Consider the following 22637-nt stretch of genomic DNA (forward strand, 5'->3'; position numbering starts at 1 on the left):
AGGTGCCCAGTCCAGCAGGGGGGGAAGTAAGAGGTCATCAGCCCTGCTGGAGGGACATTTTGGGGCAACCATACCGGCGGGGGGGGGGGTGCATTTGTGGGCGACCAGGCCAGCAGGGGGGGCAGTTGGGGGCAATTAGACTGGAAGGGGGGGCAGTGAGGGGTGACTAGGCTGGCATGGGGGCAGTTGGGGAGACCAGGCCAGCAGGGGGGGCAGTTAAGGGCGACCAGGCCAGCATGCAGAGGTAGTGAGGAGTGATCGGGCCAGCAGGGGGGGCAGTTAGGGGCGACCAAGCAGGCAGGCAGGTGAGCAATTAGGAGCCAGTGGTCCAGGATTGTGAGAGGGGTCCCAGATTAGAGAGGGTGCAGGCTGGGGTTAGGGGACCCTCCACTCCCGTGCACGAATTTCATGCACCGGGCCTCTATTTGAATGATAAAGATTCAAGAAAATTCGCTTAACATTGAGAGGGCTAAGAGCAAACACAAATTCAAACTTCTAGCTGAAGGCACCTATTTAAATAAATAGCCTCTAGAAGTGATTATGCATGGGTCCTCTAGTTAAAAAAATAAAACTTATAAAGGGGAAGAGCTAAAATTGAAATTACTCTTAAATTATCTTATCATAATAGAAACTTTTTAAATAGTTTGAGTGATAATGTCTGAAAGACAGTGGCAGAAAATATAAAGCTTTCAAAGCTTTCAAAAAATTGTTAGAAAGCCATCTGACCCAGCACTTTGGACAGCAAAATGAGCATCTCCTGGAAAATTGCTAGGAATTCAGAACCCTGAGCCCCACAAAGATTCCTGAATCAGAATCTTTGTTTTAACAACATCTTCAAGTGACTCATATATGTATTTAAATTTGAGAATCCCAATAGTAGAGTGTTTCAATAAGTGGTTTTCACTCTGGGGTGTGTGTGTGTGTGTGTGTGTGTGTGTGTGTGTGTGTACTAGGGTGAGCTCTTTTAAAAATATAGATTCCCAGGTTCATACCTTAGATATGACTCTGGATCACCATGTTATGAATTAGATTATTAATTTTTATTTACAGTTTTATGCATGATTTAAATTTATGCATGAATACAAGCATGTAATGAGTTCACATTTATAATTAGAAACAAAAAATGATTTTATTTAGGACAAGTGGCTTATAAAAATAAACCAAATACTGGGTAGATATAGTATAATGAGAGATTGCTCTCATTAATGTAGAAGATTCTAAATATTTGAATTTTGTTACATTTCCTGGATATTTGCCACTGTGAACATTAATAATGCAGTTTATGAAATCTTCAATTTCAGGTATTTCAGATTCCCATAGATTCAAAAAAGCCCCAAGTTTTGTGAGGGGAAAATCTAGTCATTGTACTCTCCCCAGGTAGTACAACAGCAAACATTTAGATGAATATAAAAACATTTCATTTAGGTACCTTTTAAATCTATAGTTTGGCTTCATAAAGACAGATTACATATACAGTCCCCCAAATGTATACACATTTTTTGAATAATTGTGAAGTCAGTGTTTATTAAAATACATTTCACTTTCAAAATTGAACTATCAGCTATTAAAGTGTATATACATTTTTGGGCACCCTGTATATATAGATACAGATAGATATTCTCTGACACAAGTAGGTAAATAGTTGAATAAACAAAAACTCATTTATTTTTATACTTGAAATATTTTAAGTGATTAGTATTTGATTCCTTTGAACCATTAATATTTTTATTGGTACAATTTTTGGATTAATTTCATTTTATTGGTGCAATGAGTCAAAAGCATAATATTTTAGATGTCAACATAAATCTCCCAATACATATGCTAGTATGTCAGCAAAATAAAACCTTTTGAAAATTTCCTAATAAAAATTCCTGTGCACTGGACTTTCTGCTCCATCAATGTTACCTGTATTGTGTATCTCCACTATATAACTTAAAATCCATTCTTTCTTTTTACTACGACCACAGGGATCCCCTGCTGCCCTAAGTTCTCATCAGGATATAAGATCCTGTTGGGATTCTCATAGTCCGAAAGCATCAGTAACAGGAGAATGTGTTGTTCCTTACATCAGGGTGTTACCTGCAAGTTTGTGGAGTTCCAGAACCTGGCCAAACTCCTGTACCTTTGCATGTATTGTCCTTTCTACTGATATCTTTCCTTCTCTCATCGGCCAAAACAATACTTGACATGGCTTATTCCTTCTTCCCTTTCAATTTTCAACACAAGCATCACCTTCTCATGCAGGCCATCTGTTACTGTTTAATGACCTGTGTCACCTGTTCCACCTTTGTATGTTCTATCCAATCCCTCATTTGCTTCTTAGCATTTGTCATAATGTGTGTGTGTGTTTTATTGGCTGAAGTTTTACATATGTCTCCTTTTTCCCTGATTCATACCCCCCTCCCTCACCAGCCATTCCACCCGTACAAGCCACCACCGCCCCAGTGTCTGTGTCCATTGGTTATGCTAATATGCATGCACACAAGTCCTTTGGTTGCTCTCTAACACCCCCCCCCCCGCACCTCCCCTGCCATTTGTCTCTGGATCTATTTTTGTTCATTAAATTATGTTGATCATTATATCCCACATATGAGTGAGATCATGTGATATTTCTCTTTCTCTGACTGGCTTATTTCGCTTAGGGTAATGCTCTCATAATGAGTATTTTTGATTGACTTATCCATTGTCTGTCTCTATTACTAGATTATATATTCCATGAGTACATGCTTAATTAAGATTTTTGGGAAGAATCATTTTAAATTGATTTTTAGAGAGAGAGAGAGAGAGAGAGAGAGAGAGAGAGAGAGAGAGAAATTGATTTGTTGTTCCACTTATTTATGCATTCATTGGTTGCTTCTTGTATGTGCCTGGCCTGAAGTTGAACCCACAGCCTTGGCATATTGGATGATGCGCTAACCAACTGAGCTACTTTGCTAACTAGTTTTCCTAAGGTAAAGAATAAAACCAACACTAGCTACTGTTAAATATTCACTGTGTTCTAAGAATAACTTGGGGACTCACATACATTTTTCCACTTAATCCTTAAAACACTGATATTTCTATTGTTATCCCTATTTACATATCTGTGTCAGAGAAATACATGTATTCTGTCTTCATGATGCCAAACACCATTAGATTTGAAGGAAAACAATGATATTTACCAATAGTCACTTTAGGTTGCCAAAACCACAATGTCATACCATTATGCCACAAGGCTTTGAAACAGGATTTGGGGCCAGAGAATCTGCCACTGGACATTCATCAAAAAACAGGATCAACCAAAATGAATGGTTGCTTAAGCTAATTTTCCCTTAGGGCAATAAATCAGTTTATGCCTGAGCTCAATAAAAGTATGGCACCCTCAGCACAAAGTTAATAACATTCGAATTACATAAGCTTGCCAGTGCAGATACCAATGATTTGATTTCCCCACTCTGAGGAATAAAAGCAAAGCTCACAATTTACACTTAATGGATGTGCTAAGATGCCCCACTAAAACAATTTCTGGGCTTAGAAAGCAATGCACACTGCAGGGGCAAGGCATACATGTAAGCGAGGTCATTTCATAGGGTTCCTCCAGCCAATGCAAAAGGTAGATTTTAGTAGAAAGTATAGGAGCAGGTATGCACTAGTAAGGTGAGTAGATATCACCAAAGGTCATAGGTCTCAGAGTCTGATCATGGGAGGAGGGGACTCTGTACTGTCTGGACTCTGGAGGACTGGGAGCTTTTGAGGGACACTGTGGTGGTGTTCAGTGAATAGGAGCATTGGGGCACCCATGGCACTTCCATACAGGCCTTTAGTAGCCTCTGGGATTCTATACCTCCCAGGAAGGACATGTATATACTGCACAGAATCTCTTGGGAAGGTGCTTGATACACAGGTGCTCATTATACACATACAGTAGAGCTAGGGCAGGGGAGTAAATCCCTAAGTATCAATTCTGATATTGAATTGTCCTACTTGTAATGATTTCCTTAGCTCATGCCTAGGTCATTTTTAATGTTAGAATAACAGCTGTTGCCAAGTGTGTTTATTTGACTCAGTCCATTATCAGAACTATATATTCCAATATGTGCAAACTGTGTATTTTACTAGCAATCACGAATGACCCATATCAAATAAATGTGTATGATTTTATTAGCTAAGATGAACTTTATTGAAAGAATTAGGACATCCAAACTAAATTGGGAGGCACTGGCATATATAATTACAAAGCCTGTCTCATTTTGAGTATCATTAGCCTGAATACTTTGAAACTGATATGTCTGTTTACAGTATTGGACTATATTAATTATTTAGTCTAATTTCATGTCCCACAACTGGTATCAAAGATGGAATCGCCTTCTCAAAAAGCATATGGGTTTCACAAATACCAAATAAAAATTGGGATAATTAAGGTGAGGAGGGAAAGTGTGGAGAAGGCAACCACAACATTCACTGGGGTCAAGAGGTATAAATAAGCAAAGACCATCAATATCAGGTCATATTCTAGGATTATCACCGAAGTCCATTTTCTCTGGGTTGGCCCCCTTTTTGTAGTTTGTTACTATGTTTTGTTTGTTTTAGCCTTCTTAAGTAAAAGTGGAAGAATGTGGAGCAGCTAGGACTCTAACGCTATTGGAGGGACAACATTTTGGTATTATCTTCTAATAATGAGCATGCAGGTAATCCAATCACCCAGAAAGGCCATCTCTAGATTTCTAAAAGAAATGCATGCATATGTCTACTCAAAAACATGCACAAGAATGCTCACAGTTGCATTATTGGTAATAGAAATGACTGGAATCCCAATCAAGAGGAGAATGGACAAATAAAATATGGTATATTCACACACTGAAATATTATATGACAATACAAATTAGTGAACTACTGCAACATGCAGCAAAATGAGTCTGAAAACTAAAAGTTTGAGCAAAAGATGCTACACATACATATGAACACATACACAGTATGTTTTTGTTTTTGTACAGTTTAATAATCAGCAAAATTCAATCATAGAGCTGAAAGAACAAAGATCCCTTTGAGGGAAGAGAAAAAGGCAAGGAATTGAGATGAGCCTCAGAGTGTTTGCTGGGGTGTTGGCAATATTTTATTTTCAGATGTGGTTGGTGATTGTATGGGTTTTTATTTCAATTTGTGATAATTCATGAAGCCATATTTATGTATTATGAATTTTCACACATGTTACCTCACATTAAAAACAACAAAGGCATTTAAAAATAGGTTTAGGTGTGAGGGTTAAAAGTAGAATATTATTAGGTCTCTGAGGGCAAGAAGTGTTTCTATCTTCAACAGTGTCTTTTCCAAACCTTTTCAAGTATCTGGCACTTGATAAGACATCAGCGGAATGATTTTCAGAGTATTAAACGAATCGATGAGAGTGTGGGTTATTTTTTAAGATTCAGTGTTGGTGAAAATTAACTTGATAAAACTCATTCTTTACAAATATGCATATCTAAGAGTTGCAACTAATATGGAAATGAGCTGCCTATATAACATGCCATCATGTGATTGCCATCAATATTTATGTCCTATTAAGCTTACCCCATATTAGTCTTTCCCAAAACTGAGGATACCTGCCCCTGATTCCCAAGACAATTTTAAATGTCACACAGGCATAGCATTAAAACACATGAAAACACATAATTAGAAAAATGTCCCCTTTTTAATTTTTTTCAGCACCTCCAATTATATTAAGGACAGAGTCTCATTATATTTGCAATTTGCCTTTAACCACATTTTCCAATTTGCTAACCTAATTTCTAATGATAGCCAAATCAAGCTCAGCACTGCTGGTAGAAAACAATATATAATTACAACATGAGCACATTATTCTGGTTTCATTGTATTTACTTTGTAGTTGTCTTCTGTTATAAAAAGTGAAGCTGCGGAAGTGGCCAAACTTGGATAGCAATCCCTTATAGATTTAGATTTCTTCACCCTTCCGTTAATCAGCTTGTATTTTAGACTCTTTTGTGCAAGGTGCAGTCACAGATGGGAAGAAGTGCAAACTGCAATATTGGTATCAAAACACCTCTCATCTATTTGAGGAGACAAATACCCTAGCAGCTAGAAAAATGCAACACACATAACAATATAAGGCAATAATAGAAAAAACATTGTCACAGGGGAGACTATGACTAATCTCTGTCTACCAGCCTCTCCAACTTGCTGTTAAGGTTATTTCTATCAGGGTGACTCTGTATTCACTTCCAAATTTCAATTGCTGAGGTAAGAGGAATATTTTTCTCTAGAATATAAAACATTTTGGGGAACTGCTAAAAGTTCTTGTTCCCTCTTCTAGAAAATAGAAGGTGATGTAGTACAGATAAACATTTAAAATAGTTCACTTAATTATAGGGAGGTCACAGGTGGATAGCAGAGTCTCTGTACTTTCTCATGGTCCATGAACAAAAAGTGAAACTATCCCAGATTTAGAATAGTTTAGTCACTGAGAGCCATGGGATAAAAATGAAGGCTGATTCTATTGCATGAAGTATCTACCTATATTTAGATGTATATTCACCTGTATCAAATTCAAATATATTAAACATATATTAAAAATGAATAATATGTTAGGTACGTGTTTAATCTTAAACAAAATTGCAAACTTTTTCTCCATTTTTAAATTCCCATTCGCAATGTATGAAAGTTGCAGTTGCTCCACATCCTTTCCAACCCTTGGTCTTGCCAATATTGTTTTTACTTTGCTCATTCTGATGGTATATAGTGTTATCATACTGTGGTTTTAATTTACCTAATGGCTATTAATGTTGAACATCTTTTAATGTGCTTATTAACACCTCAGTAACTTAGATGAATTTAAAAGCACTATGCTGAGTGACCTATATGATTCTACTTATATAACATTCTTGATAAGAAAAACAACTACAGTGAGAAATCAAACACCAGCTGTTGCCAGAAGTGTGGGAGAGAGTGTGACTACAAACAGGTGGCAGGGGGAACTATTTGTGGGAAGGGGTGCTAGAATTGTTCAGTATCTTGACTTGGGATACTGAACTACAAGAATTTATATGTGTGTTAAAATTCACAAAACTCTATACCAATAAAGGTCAATCTTGCTCTATACAAACTTAAAAATAAAAGCCCAGCCAGTGTTGCTCAGTGGGTGAGTGTTGACCTATGAACCAGGAAGTCATGGTTCGATTCAGTCAGGGTGCATGCCTGGTTGCGGGCTCGATCCCCACTGTGGGGGTGCAGGAGGCAGTCAATTCTCTCTTCATTGATGTTTCTCTCTCTCTCTCCCTTTCCCTTCCTCTTTGAAATCAATAAAAGTATATTTAATAAAGAAAGAAAGAAAAACAAAACTATCATGTTGTAATGTGAATCACTGAATTTTAAAATAGTTTTTGACATGAGATTTTTGATGAAATTTCTTGATAATAACGTATGAGGTAATTGAGTCTAAAATTTTAAAATCTCCTGATGAGAAAGAAAATGGTATTGTGGTTTCTTTTTAATTTGGTACATAGATTTTTGTGTCTTTTTCAGATTTATATGGGATATTACCCTCCCTGGTTCTGCTATAACAAATTAACTCCAACAATGTATGTTGTGGACAAGAAATAAGTGTGCTTTTGTTAATTCTCTGAGAATTTGTTAAAATTTTAAAATCAGTCATTCAAATAATTGCTCCCAAATCATATTGGTTAATTTGGAATTTAGGAACCTTCTTTGCCATTTCATAAATGCAAAGTATTTATGTTCATAAAAATATACCAATTTAAATACATTAGTTACTTGTAGTGCAGTAATTTCATAACAATTGCATAAAATAATTACTATGCTTCAAATAACTAATTTTTGATCCTGATAAAATTTTGTGACTATATATATATATATATATATATATGTATATATATATATATATATATATATATATATATATATATATATAAAATCATATATAACTATATATAAAACCATATATATGCAATACTATATATAATGCTAAGGAAGCTAAAAGTCAACCATTAAGTTAATTACCAAGCAATTAAATATAGATAGGTAAATTGCAACCCTCACCATTTCCCAGATCATAAAGGCACACTTCTTCCTTAAACAGGAAACTGAAGTATTTCTGACGATTCAAATCCCTTACTGGAATATAATTCAAATTCTTCAGTATGGCTGCAAGGCTGTGCAATAGGAAGCATCTTTTTGTCCCCCAAACCCTGTATCCTGACTTCTTCATTCTTAATCATCATCTTCCAGCCATCTGGGGCATCTTTCAGTTCCACAATCAAACCAGGCTTTTACTCCTTTCTGGGTCCTTGCAACCTACTGTTACCAATGATGACAAAGTTCTTCCCTTCAATTTTTTCCTGGCTGATTTTTTCATCTCCTTATAATCTCAACTTCTTATCCATTATTCAAGAGTCTTTCATGATCATCTATCTGAAGTACATTTTTATTGATTTTTCTCCATGACACCCCACTTTTTTTGTGATTTCTTCAGCATTGATCATATTTAGAAGTTTGTTTACTGTCTGCCTGTCTTCAAACTTCAAGGTCTAAGAGGATTAAAAAGATGTCTGTTTTTCTCACTGTTTTATCTCCAGTACAGTGCAAAACAAGTATTAGGAACTCAATAACTATGGCAAGAAGGCCAGAAGCATAAAGAAAGAAATGTGTCCACTTTGCATTGATTTTTATTCCACATTTAACATAACTCAACAAGAGTCAAATGATATCCCATGTTAGCCCATTTAGTAGGGGAAAAGGACAGACTCACATAAATTTGTGGGTTAAAAATGGTTGAATATAAAATGTGTATCTGATTACACAACTTACTTAAATCAGAGATAATAAGTGAAACAAATCAATATAAAGGTAGAACGCTGCTGATAAGTAAAAGTATGGTTACAATATATAAAATATTTTACTATCTATAATAATAAAAGTATATTATGCTAATTAGACCTGACATCCTTCAGGACGAAGCTGGGGCTGTGAGGGAAGCCCGGGTCCCAGCTGCCTGCCGGTGGCCAGAGGGAAGCCCGGGTACTGGGTGCTTGCTGGCGGCTGGAGGAAAGCCCGAGTCCCGGGTACCTGAGGGAAGCCGGTGCCAGCAGCTGGGGGAAGGAAGGCCTACTCTTGCACAAATTTTGTGCATCGGGCCTCTAGTATTAATATAATATAGTGTATGTTTTTTTAAAAGCATGTCTTTATTCTAGATTATAAATTCCACAGAAACAAGGAGTATATTTTCCTTGTTCAATGCTCTTTTCTTTATCAGGTATAGTCCCAGGAACATAGTGGATGTGGATCAAACCAAATGTGATACACAAAATAAATAGGAATTAAACAGGTCACTATTCAGATCACCTAAATCAGAGTGTGTAACCTCTCCATCTCCAATTTTCTGCTTTATGTTCATCTGCAATTTTCTGATCAATTTAATTGATACTTAAGCATCTATTAAGAATATGTTTGAGAGATTACTTAAAGTCTAAAGTCAAGGAGAATAAAATTGAATGAGGAAATCTCTCCTTCCCCCTGTGATTCTCTGCTGAGGTTACTATGATGCTCATTCATCAGGGAAATTGATCTGCAAAAATACAAATGGCAGCAGGTCTACAAAATAGGAGCTCCTGGCACAGACCTTGGAAATTCTGTTAAGGGCCTATTGCCCACAAGGGTACCAGGAAAAACCTAGCCACTGTGATGGATGTTTCTAGCAGTATTTGAGTGCCAAGATATGCTTGGTTTTATGGCACTGAGCTGACTTTATTTCCTGTTTATCTTATTATATAAAGGATTTTTTGTCAAGTGACATGTGATATGACTGAAAAAAATTTTTAATCTATTCAGAGTCACTTTTCCTGTTGAATATTTTTCATGCTCTCAAAAATATTAGCTTAGTTTAACTTATTGTGATCTCTCCTTTTTAACCACAAACAGAAAAGATTTATAATAAAAATACCTCACAGATCCTAAAACATCTCTCAGATGAAAATTCTGTATTAAAGACTAAAAAGTTTAAAACAAAATGGAAGAAGGGTTAGAAGCTCTTAGGATAGCTGGAAAGAAGGTCGGAAAATAATGCTGATATTTATAGGAATCTAATGAAATACAAGTGGCAGTTGACTTGTGTCTGAGAGAGGACAGGAGCTGATGCTGGAGAGATTGTCAGGGATCAGATCATGAAGGACCATACTGAGTGATCATATGCCCAGTTTGCCTGGGAAAGTTCCAGTTGGCATCTGTGGTTCTGACATAATTATTCATAATGATGCCCTCTTTCACTAAAAAAAAGTTCTCCCTTTTTGCACAATAAATATATGGTCATATTGCCTACAACTCTAAATAAGACAATTGGATCTTAGGAAGAAATGGGAGTTATTGCAAAGCTTTAATACAATAATATAACATGACCATATTTATGTTTTAAGTAGTCATTCTGAAGTGAAATTGTCTTTATTTGCAGATGACACTATCTCTATATATAAAACCTAAGTGACCGTTAAGACTGGACAACGAGACGACTGGGAGACTGGCTGGTAGCTATGATGCCCACTGACCACCAGGGAGAAGATGCTCAATGCAGGTCAGTGCACTCCCACAGCCAACCTCCCTAGGCCAGCCAACATCCCATGGTCCCTCCCCCCAGCTGGCCCAATCGCCTTTATCACCGGCCAGGCCAAGGGAGCCAACCTGTGCATGAATACATGCACCGGGCCTCTAGTTATATATAAAAATCACAGACTCTACAAAAACTATTAGAATTAATTACTAAAACTAATATCACAGGATCTGCATTAACATACAAAATAAATTGCTTTTCTACTTATACAATAATGATAAACATTTGGAAAATAAATATTAAAATAGAATAAAACAGACAAGATACTTAAGAATAAACTTGAGAAAAATATGCAAAATTTTGACACTGAAATATACAGTAAGCTAGTGAGAAGAATGAAAAAATATAAAACAAATCATTCTTATAGATTGAAAGACTTAAAAAATTTTTATACTTCCTAAACTGATCTGTTTATTCAATACCATTTCAACAAAGATGTTTTGTTTTGGTATAAATTGGAAAATTTTCTAAAACATATAAGGATATGAAAGATTTAAAATAGACAATTTGGTCCTGAAAAAGAAAACATATGATATGTTGCATGTTTATTACCTGATTTTAAGATTTACTATAAAGCTACAATGATCAAAGTTATACAGTGCTGACATAAGCATAGACAAGTAGATCAATAAAATGGAATATGGATTCCAGAAAGAGACCTAGACATATAAGCTAATAACATTTTGGCAAAGTTACTGTGGAATGTCAATGAAAAAAGTAAAATTGTTAAAAAAAAATGGGGCTGGAACAATTAGATAAATGCATGGGGAGGAATGAATATCAACTTCTAACATCTATTATATAAAAATAATACTTTGAGATGGACCATAGAGCTACATGAAAAACCTATAACTACAAAGCTTCCAAAAATATGAAAATATCTTTGCATACTTAGGGGAGGTAAAATTTCTTAGAGAATACAGAAAAAAAAACCCAATAAATTTACTTTCAAATAAATAAATAAATAATCAACCCCAAAACGGGAAAAATATTTTCACTATAGATATCTGCCATGGATTTTTAAGTAAAATCCATAAAGTATTGCTTCAAGTCATAATAAAATAAAATATAATAAAACAAAACCCAGAACCTAATAGATACAACTTTAGCCCCACAATAATGGCTAAAATGCAAGAGACTCTAGACCTTTTAATAAAACATTGAAAGGTGACAGATTTGCATGTGTGTGCATATGGATAGGACACCTTGCTTTTAGAATGCAGATTATTCTAAAGGAACTAAATGCTCCCTTGCTTATCCTAATTGAATAGGATGATGAAGGGGGCATCATCTTATGGAAAAAAAAGTTAAATCTATTTTTAAAAAGTAGATGGCAATTTATTAGTATACTAGAGGCCCGTAGCATGGATTCATGCACCAGTTGGGTCCCTAGGCTTGACCTTTGCCCTCTCGCAACCCGGGACCCCTCGAGGGATATCAGTCTGCTGCTTTCCGTCTAATCCTGCAGGCCAGGCCTAAGTACCCCACTGGTGCACACCAGGCCTCTAGTATGAATACAAGATCTTTGGTTAATCTCTTCCCACCCTCCCCCTTCCCCTTTCCCTCTGAGATTCATCAGTCTGTTCCATGTTTCCATGCCTGTGTGTTGAGCATCTGTCCCCTGGTGGTCATGCACATCATAACTACTGGTTGAACGGTTACTTAGGCTTTCATATATATAGATAATTACTATGATCTATACTCCTACCAAAGATTATAATGTATCAATACTGAAAAATTACCAAAGCACTAAAATCTTGTTCTGTCTGTATTTTAATAGCCATATGCAGTGTATTTTGCACTTAATTTTAAAAAGCTTCAAAATGTCCACTGTGTTACTTTATCCTATAACATCTAAGTTTTCAAGCCCTAATATTTCTGAAGTTAATTGAAGCTCACAACTGGTATGTATATTTAATGTGGTTATTTTTTTTGTTTTGTTTTACAGTTAAAAATTTTTATATTTAGAATTAGGCAGATGGACTCAGTTTAGATGATCTCAATTTTGTTGTCAACATCCAAAGCATCATAGTCAGGAGCCGGTCAAACATATGCCTTCTTCTCTCCAACAGGCCTGATCAGGGTGTTGACCTTGGCCACATCAATGTCATAGAGCTTCTTCACAGCATGTTTGACCTGGTGCTTGTTTGTCTTGACATCCACAATGAACACAAGTGTATTGTTGTCTTCTGTCATCAGGGGGAATTTGATGATGGCATAGTGGTCAGGCTTGTTTCTCTGGGGTGTGCTCTTCTGAGGATATTGGGGCTGCCTTGGGAGCCTTGGCCATCTGTAGGTGGGTGATGTGCAGATCTTTTTTGTGTGGCTGCAGATGCCTTTCAGCATTGCTTTCTTTGTCTTCAAAGCCTTTGCTTTGGCTGCAGCTTTAGGAGAGGAAGGGGCTTCCTTCTTAGCTTTTGGCACCATCTTCGTAAAAAGGTCAAGGTGGTTATGTTTGTGTTGTTTTCCCCACTGTTTGACTGTATTTGACTACTTAGTTTGACAATGACTCAGAGAAGGTGAATCAGTTAAAGGTAAGGGGGGCGTGGAGTAGATCATTTTCATGCATGTAACTTGAATACCTATAAGATAGGGAGTAAATGGAGCAAAACTCCATCAGCTGGAATTGATTTGTAAATTTAGCCTATGTTAAAATAGTGTCATATATGACCATGTTGCTTTATTTAATTGTTTTTAATATGATCTTTGTTTATTATGTAGATGATGTTTAAAATACTAAAGAAAAAATAGTTTTCAGAACATTAAAAAATTACATCACTTTTCTACTTCTTCAAAGTAATACCATTGATTTTCAAGTGAAAATCTCTGTAATTGAAGCTAACAAATTCAACAAAAACTATTATGACCAAGAAAAGTGTTGGACTATTAAAAATCAACCAATTAGATGATGGTAGATCAGTTTCAGCAGGATTGTGGATCTCCGTTTCTCTGTCCTTTGCTTTCACTATGCTAGAGAGCTGTTATAGCACCATGTGACTTTCTCATGTGGTATTTACCTGAGTTAAAATTTAATAATTATTTGACACCTCTTTGATCATTGCTATCTCCTGAGATTCAAACTCCATGATGGCAGAAATCATGGCTTCTGCTGCCCCATAATTATACATCCAGTTCCTAGCACAGACCTAGCTGAAACACTCAACCTAACTACATTTTGTATCTAGAGTAGTTCTCCTTAATGTATTTCAAATGTACCTCAAAAGCAATTTGTAAAAAAGGACTGATAACCTTCAAAATATAACATAAATAAGAGTCAGGCACTTATTTTTCTACCAAGACTACATTGGCAAGTTATATTCAGTTTGTTTTGGCCATTTTATTTAAATACATCCAAATAAATTACAGAACTCAGTATGTATTTGTCTGACTAAGCAAATTTTGGTTGTACAACTAAACTTGAGTTTGTGGCAGGGTTTCAGTGATTGCAGAGATCTTTGCTTTAAAAGACTTCCTTGTTTTTCTTACTATGTTATTTGGGATTCATACAGTTTTCTTTATGAATGGGTGGAGAGTGTAATATCAGTACTACTTATTTAGCATTTACATAACACTTTATCTGTAGAGTTATACAATGAGTTTCATAATGATATAGAATTATTACCATATTTTGTACCCATATCATAAAAGTATACAAATTAATATGATTTGAAGTTAAATTTTATTTTACCCTAATATGTACCTTAAAAGAACTTTTTATTTCCTCTTAAAGGATATTTATTCTCTAGAATAATAAAAACATGCATAGCAAATAACACTCCACTAATGCAAACTGAAGAGGCCTTCTATATCTCAAGACAATCCAAATATTTTTTTTACTTTTAGAAATAAAAAGGGTGACTATACTTGTGTGATATAGCATATAGACTAAAATGAAACTGGGGAAGCTAAAATCTGCTTTCCAGTAATGTTCAAGTCCCTTAGGCTCTTTGTATCTCATTTTTTATAGCCATCTTCTTCTTTATCTAACTCATAAGGCTATAGAGAGAATAAGAACATGCATGTAAAAATTCTCAGAAAAAAATAAAATCCCAGTTTCTAGAAATTATATCTTCTTATTCCTCTAGAAATTAAACTTGATATTAAGTATCACATGCCAAAGTTATCAAAGCAGTTGCATGTATAATTGAGGTGATTAAAAACATCAACCTTAAATATCTACATACTGAAGGTACAAATATCCAGATTTTAAAGTAGTAATATTATTTCTATTTTAATATTCAGTATAGTTGCCTTGATTTTGTCTTTCATTTTTCAAAGGATTTTTTGTAGGAAAATTGCAACAAATTATCCTTAAATTTACTCAATGGAGGGGCAAGATCTCTTCTTTGAAAATGGGGTGACATGCAGAAGCTAAATTACTGAATTGCAGATTAAGCTATGTGTTATATACACAGAATTAACCATTAAGAAAATGCATTTTCTAAGTATAATATTGGTTTGGGATCTAAATAATGCCATTTAACATGTTTTTAAACATATTAAAAAAACAAATAGTGGATTATTCCTAAGCATTTCTGCTTAAAGCTTTCAATAAAAATAAGATAAATTTAAGAATGGTGTACTTGATGGAGACTGAGGACCTCAAAACATGTTACTATATAGATTATTTTAATTTCTTCAGTAGGCTCATTGGAAGTAAGGTATCTGTCCTGAATTCTACTGTCTGAAGATATAATCAAATAATTATAAAAATTAATGCTGATAAATATATATAATCTAGACTAGTTAAATACTCTTGTGAGAGAAGAGTATTGATAGGGTGAAACTGGTCAAAAAGTATAGAAAATAATTAGTGACAAATCTAAAATATAACCCATTCTCATGATCACTTGGGGGGAAAAAATATATATATATAGTGACTCCAAATCATCTTTTACTTATACAAAAAAAAGATATTTAGAAAAGGACACACTGAGATAGAGTGGCTGTGGCCCAGGAGATAAAGCAAAGAGGTGGTAGGCCTTCTGAGGCCCTGCTGGAGACGGAAGGGGTCTAGATAAAACGGTGAGAAGTACTGTGTGCGTGAGTGGTAGGGCCCACAGGAAGGAGAAACTTCAGTTTGATCAGCACTGTTGATAGGTCAGGGGAGGGATTCACAGTGACCTTGCTGATAATTTTTTAGGGGACACAGTTAATGCTGCTGACTGGAGTGAGAGCTGCTCCCTGGTTTCTGGAAGGCACCCACTAGGGACAGGGGACTGAATGCCTAGGATGGGACACACACACACACACACACACGCACACACTTATATGTGTATCTGACTTTATCATTAGGCATCTACATCTCTATCCACAAACATACTACTTTACCACTTTATTACTTTATAAAATAAATGTTTTATACTTCTAATTATCTGTTGCTTTTAAGCAGGTCATTTAATCTCTCTGTAATCTTGATTTCCTAATTTGTCAAATGTGGTTGACAATAACTACTTCACAGATGTTAGTGAAAATTAAGTATATATAATATATATTAATCATATTCATTAAAATATTTCATATATATTAAATATATTATTTATATAGATATATTAATTAAAATATATATTCTAAATTAATATTTATATGTAAAATTTTGGTTCTGTGTGTGTGTGTGCATGGCATGAGTAGCTTTGAATGTCTGAAATTGGCATTATGTTGTGACTGTTTACTTTCTGATGTAGGTATTCAGAACAGGTCATCCCAATATGTGCTTCTGTGGCATGTGGATTACTTTGAGCTAAAGGTAACTGAGACCCTCTGGGCTCAAGAGAAATTCCTGCTCCTGCCCTTTCCCCAGATACCTAAAAAAAATGGAATTAGAGGCCTTTCCCATAATAAGAAATTATCAGAGATAAGCTTTTGTGATCTAGCATAGAACAGGGCGAACATTCAGTTACTGAACATCTACTCTTCTTGTTGTCCGACAATGACCCTCGGAAGCCCCAAGGGGCCTTATCTCATCCTTAGTTCAGAATATCATATATACCACATTTTCCCTCTCTATCTCTGAAGCTCTGGTGTCTGTGGGGTCTTTGACCCTCTCAGGTATGTGGGGTTGTCATGGGTACATATGTCATTAAATTTGGTTATTTTCTCTTCTTAATCTGTCCCCTGTAGATTTAATTATTAGACCAGCTGAAAGAACCTGGGAGAGTAGAGGAAAAGTTCTTGATTACCCACACTAACTTTGAAGATATCACATAGATATAACCCAGTAGTAGAGGGATGAATTCTTCTCTTTACATCTATCTGAATAGGTTATCATATCTGGAATGCTCATCCCAATTGAAATACTGAAATTTAAGCACATAAATTGTGCTGACACCCACGGTGGTCAAACAATTCCGGAACTGTGCTAATTATAACTTTTAACCAATTTTCTGTGATCTGTAAATTTAGCAGAAGTACTTTGGAGAAACATGCAGGGGAGGAAAAATAATTTTCTCTCTACCTCTCTAGGTTCTTGGCTGTAATAAAAAGATGCGTTAAACAGAATTTTGGTAACATGTATAACCTCCTGTATGGAGGGGAGGTATCCAGGAAAAATGAGTAAGTTCCTGGAATGCCCAATCTGTCACCTTACATATCATCTCCAGCTAAAGACAAAAGATTATTTTGGTGGGGGAGGCAGATATAGGAAGTTACCTAGCAAGCACAGTAAACTGGGGGCATGGTTATTTTGAAGATTTAAATTCCTACCTTCTCAATTAATAAGACTTCCTACAGATTTAATCATCCTTCTCTTCCAGGCACCGGGGAAGGAGACACCCTTACAAATGGAGATTTCCCTTATAAATATAAATGGCTCTTCCAAAAAGGGTAATTTCTACTGGCTTTCAGAGCTTCTCCTGGGTCTGCTATTCTTAAAAATAATCAGCCTAAAATATTCCATATGCTAAGGAGGCATATTATGGGATGGCAAATTCTCCCTTTCACTATAGCTATCTGTAGTTAAACTGTGGAAAGTCTGTCTTGGAATGGCTAGGAAATTATAACTGAGAAATAGCCACAACCTTAGTAATCTAATATTTACAGCAAAGACAAAGTCTCTAAAGTTAGTCCTAACTTCATTTGAACTTGAGCAGAAATCCTTGCATGAAGCACTTTTTAAGATATGTACAACAGAGGCTTCAAGCATTAAATATTCTGGAATTCAATGTTTTGAGTAGATTATCTCTTAGCTCTTCTAAACGGAGTCTAGCAAATCAAGCAGATATTTATTTAAGTAACTAATTATTTAAATTAAAAGCCAAGTTTTAAACTTCTGCCTATGATCCAGATGTTTTTTCTATAGGGTCATGGTCAGCTGGATTTTAGAAGTACTTGGTGACACTTTTTTTTTCCCCTCTTTTTTTTTTTTTCAGGTAGATGTTTGCCTCGGTGTAGCTTAATTGCAATATTAAGTCTACAACTAAGCAATTAAATATGCTGAGGAAACATGTTTTTTCTAAATAAAACCAAGTGGAACATTAGGAAAGATAGGAAATAACAAGTTTGTCTGTAGAGATTAATGCTGTAAATGAACAGGGTTATAGTGAAGAGTCACAGTATTCCCCTACATGCATGTTAAAAGTTAAAAATTGAAAAACTAGTTATGGGATAAAAAGCTTTAGCAGCTCATAAGAAAAGCCACCTGAAATATTTCTGTTCAAGCAATAGAAAACATTTACAAAATTGTAACTCAGTGTATTTTTAAATGCTAGCACTTCAAGCAAGGGTTAGATTACCACAAATTTAAACAAATTCACCTCTGCTCAATCTGTCCTTTAGAATTAGTTCTTTATCACTCAAAGTATACTATAAAATCTAATTTTATTCTAAGAAAAAAATAAACCATCTTTACTTCTAGCATCTACTCCTGTTTACTCTAAATAATTTTCTCCATTTCTTTTCTCCATTTTTATATCAATTTCTTTCTTCTTCTTCAGGTATTTCTACTCTGAGATGAAATGTAGTTATATCAAAAAAGTTTACAAAAGTAGAAAATTTGTCTTAAAACCTAAATGTAAGAATATTTGTACATGGAGTGTGTTAGGACTATAGGGACCTTACAAAGTGTATATAGTTTGAAAATTCAATTACATACACAGGCATACATACCCTTTATGAGAGAAGTCTCTGTTTATTTTTCAACCAATGTTTTTTAATACATGAGGTGGGTTTACTAAAATTTTTATAGCTATTTCTGACCCTTTATGGTTTCTATAATATGCTCAGTGATTTACATACAAACAAAAAATTCCGAGGTGAAATTGACTCATTGTGCTCAGCTGATGAAAAAAGTGGCAATAATCCAAGCACTTGTAAACACTGAATATGGTGGCGAATAGACTTTGGAGATTAGTAAGGCATATACCACTTTTCTTCAATGGTGGTCCAAGGTACTTGTTGAAAAGAATACTCCTGGGCTACACCCCAGACATAATGGTTCAGAATCTTCCAGGGTATGGGCCAGGAATCTCCATTTTAGCACGTTCTTCAGGCGAAGCTAATGACAGCACTATATGCAAGATAATGACAGTTTAGGTAATTTTGAGTTTTATAAATTAACGACTTCACACATAAGAAGAGATATTAGCTATTTATATCTTCACTCCAAAGCTTCTCTTCCTCCTTAGGTGAACACAACTTAATGAATTTAATCAATTAATGAGGAGGAAAACATATCCTTTGGAGTTATATAAATGAAAAAGTCAATTAAATGTTTTTAAAATGTCCCTTAAAGTGTTTAGGTGGTTCTACTGCCACTATTTAACCCCAAAGCCTTCTTCAGAAGGATGTCTCCTAGGATCCCACAGTTTTCCAGTTACTTATGGTCCTTCTTTAGGAGCAGCTTCAGAGCAAAGCCTCAATTTCCATCCATCCCGATTCAGCCATGCAACTGGCTTTTTTATGGGATTGCAGCAAACTGAAGCTCTGATCTCATCCTCTGCACCGACCTGCAATGCCTTGTTTCTGTCATCACTGAGGAAATGTGAAATCCCCCTATGGGAGAGCTCGCGTGGCACGTGGCTCCCAGTATTTAGAGCTATTTAAAATACTCTGCCAAGAATTAAAAAGTAAAATGTATTTCCAAGTGTTATGTTTTGTATATTGGAAAAGAAAAGGTGGTACTGCTGCAAAATAGTAAGACATCTTAGATATCCTCCCTTTCACTATAGCTATTTGTAGTTAAACTGTGGAAAGTCTATCTTGGAATGGCTAGGAAATTATAACTGAGAAATAGCCACTATTATGAGTAACTATAAAATTACACATTTTTTTCATTGAAGTAAGACCACTAGGATAAAATACATAAGAATGCCCTTATCTATTTAGTTGCAAAATTGTTTATTAAGATGGATGGAAGGTGCATGGGAAGGGAAGACCTATTTCCCTCTGTCTTGTGTAGATTTTAATCCACAGGTTTCATAAAAGGTAGGGATATGAGAATGATATTTTCTATCTAAAAACCACCATCAACTGTCTAATTTCTGAAACAAATTAAGAGCTACCACAACATTAGACAGAAAAAACTGTCTGCAAATTTTGAATAGGAAAATGTTTTGCCAGGATTCCACTACAATATATTTGCCCATAAACCATTTCCAGTAAAAGGACCTCTCCTCTTCTAAAAAATCTACTTAATATGATATTCTTAATGAAAATGCACTCTATTTTTATAGTGAAGGAGGAAAGTGAGAAAAATGCTGGAAAAATTAAGTAGGTCCTCTCTCTGCTTAGAAACTCCAAGAGAGGCTTTTACTCCTTGTTTTGCCTGAGTCTCTTCTTTATCAGAAATCTGCATCTTCCATTACCTGCCCTAAAAAATGAAGCATCAGAGAAGTTAACTCGTAAATTTTAATAAAATAACAGTTTCACCTCCATCCTTCTTATCTCACTTTGTTACAACTACTACATAAGAGTGTCAACTCCCACAAAAACATTAGGGCAATGGCTTGATATATTCTGTAGCTACTTTTTTCTTTTCTTAGAGGGATGTAGAATTACCCTAAATATAGAGTTTTATTTCAAAATGGCAATACAGGAGAGTTCAAGTACTGTAAATAGTGGCTCTCTAACCTGCACTTGGTCCTTGCTGGAAATCCTGAGGTGTGTTGGGGGGAGAGGTTGTGGATGTGTAGGTGGGTAGATCAATGGTGAACTATAGTTGGAAGAATATTCCACTAATACTTGTGGTGCAAGGAAGTTCAAAGAATGTAGGTGAAAGCACTTCAGATGACACACCTGCTCAGGGTTTTGGGAAATCCATACTCCCCTCCCATCTTTTCTGTTCAGTGAATCAAGGCTCTAGGGCACTAATGCATACTTCACAATGTTGGCATCACATTCCCTTGGTTCTGCATAGTTTTCAATACTGCAGCAAGGACAACTCTTTCCAGACTTATATCCCTCCATGCATCATCAACTAGGTTCCTAAGCCCATGCCCCAAAGCCCCCCTCCCATCTCAAGGAGAAGGTAGGAATAATCAGAGTAGGGTCCTCGGATGTCATTAGCTCCATGGCTCTGTTGGCCTTCTGTCTGCACTATATGGATGTCCTGTGTGAATTTAGGAATGTCCTACGGTTAGACAAGCCTCTTTCCATTTGGCTCTAAGCGGGACTGCTGTCCCTGGTGCTGAACCGTGCTTGCGTGTCGCGGAGCCTGCTGCCTGGTCAGTGGGGCTGGATAGAAAACTGATCTTAAGAATGCCAAAGTGCAGGAGCAAGCAATACTTTGATGTATAAGAACAGAACCCCTCCCCCAAACGTGTATCTCCCAGGTGTACGCCAAGACCTCATTTGCAGTTTTCTCCTCTAGACCCCCCACCCCAAACGCCTCCTCCAACATGGCCTCAAATGCCAGCATGTATCAGCACAGCCCACCTAGACATCATTTTGCGGTAATATCAACATGCTACTCCTCAAACACAAAGTCTTTAATACATTAGCTTGCCCACTCTAAAACAAAACAAAGCAACGCGATAAATTAATAAATAAACCAAAGTGACCTTCCCCTTTCCTCCCTTCCTCCACTCACACATTCACATCCCCCTAATTTACAAAGCCCCAAATCCTAGAAGAGTGTTTTCAATCTGGGTGGTCTCCGTAGTGCCACATCCTCACCCTTCCCCCACCTCTCCGGAACAAAACGAAGCTGAAAACAGCACATCTTACCCGGGGTAGAGCGTTAGCAGGAGCAGGATCCACACCGTCATTTTCTGTGAAAATACAGGAGTGCAGTAGACTGAGCTTCCTGTGCTCCATATATTTGGCGAACTCATCGCTCCCCCCCCCCCCTGCTTCTTGCCTCTCGGTTGCAGAAGAATCCCTCCCCTTTGTATTATTATTATGCTTATGATCTGGTGGTGGCTCCCCCCACCTGCCTCTAGTAGGTCCCGTCACTGGGGAGATATATTGCTACCAGCTTCAGGAATTAATATTCAGAGGGCAGAAATAAGATCAGCACACACGCTTGCAGATACCATCAGAGCATCAGCTCGGGGAGCAGCTTCCAAGTCTGGGGGAATAATATAATTGAGGTAGGGGGAGGGTACAGGGAAAGACACTCAGAGAAAAATAAGGGGGGGGGGTGAGAAAGCAGGGACCCTAATACACACTCTCATGTCCCTCACACTCACACGTACTCCTCCAGTTCCATCCTCGTAGGTTTATTTACTTGCTTTGCTTTTATTTTTCTTTTAGAGGGGGCAGGGCCGTGTGTGTGTGTGTGTGTGTGTGTGTGTGTGTGTTTAAAAGACATATAAAAACCACGAGAATCTCTGCGTGATCAGCTACCACGCAGATTAACTGAGGTCAAAGTGGAAGCAATGCATGCTGCTGCAGCAGCAGAAATTAACACATGCCTTGTGTCTCTCTAGTGCTTTTTAACCCTTCACTGCACGCACAAGTATGCAAGGCTGGCTTTCATCCCCATGAAAGCCAGGAGATGCTTTAGCAAGCCCATAAACTATACACCAATGGCAGAAGGTTTGTCTCCTCAGATCTGCCGAGAATCCTTATTTAAAATCGAGCAGTCTTAGAA

At 36.4% G+C, this 22637-nt stretch overlaps 1 protein-coding gene across 2 annotated transcripts in view; it reads right to left on the bottom strand.

The window, feature by feature from the left end:
• GABRG2 (gamma-aminobutyric acid type A receptor gamma2 subunit) overlaps positions 1–22233 on the bottom strand; it is a 90490-nt gene extending 68257 nt beyond the window's left edge. For both annotated transcript variants that reach the window (XM_006098595.3, XM_006098594.3), the window contains exon 1: positions 21770–22233. In XM_006098595.3, the coding sequence (XP_006098657.1) occupies positions 21770–21876 (107 nt within the window). In that variant the 5' untranslated portion in view covers positions 21877–22233. The remainder of the gene's footprint in view (positions 1–21769) is intronic.
• Positions 22234–22637: the final 404 nt, after the last annotated feature.

Source organism: Myotis lucifugus, unplaced genomic scaffold (assembly GCF_000147115.1).
Source record: "Myotis lucifugus unplaced genomic scaffold, Myoluc2.0 scaffold_243, whole genome shotgun sequence".
Classification (NCBI taxonomy): Eukaryota; Metazoa; Chordata; class Mammalia; order Chiroptera; family Vespertilionidae; genus Myotis; species Myotis lucifugus.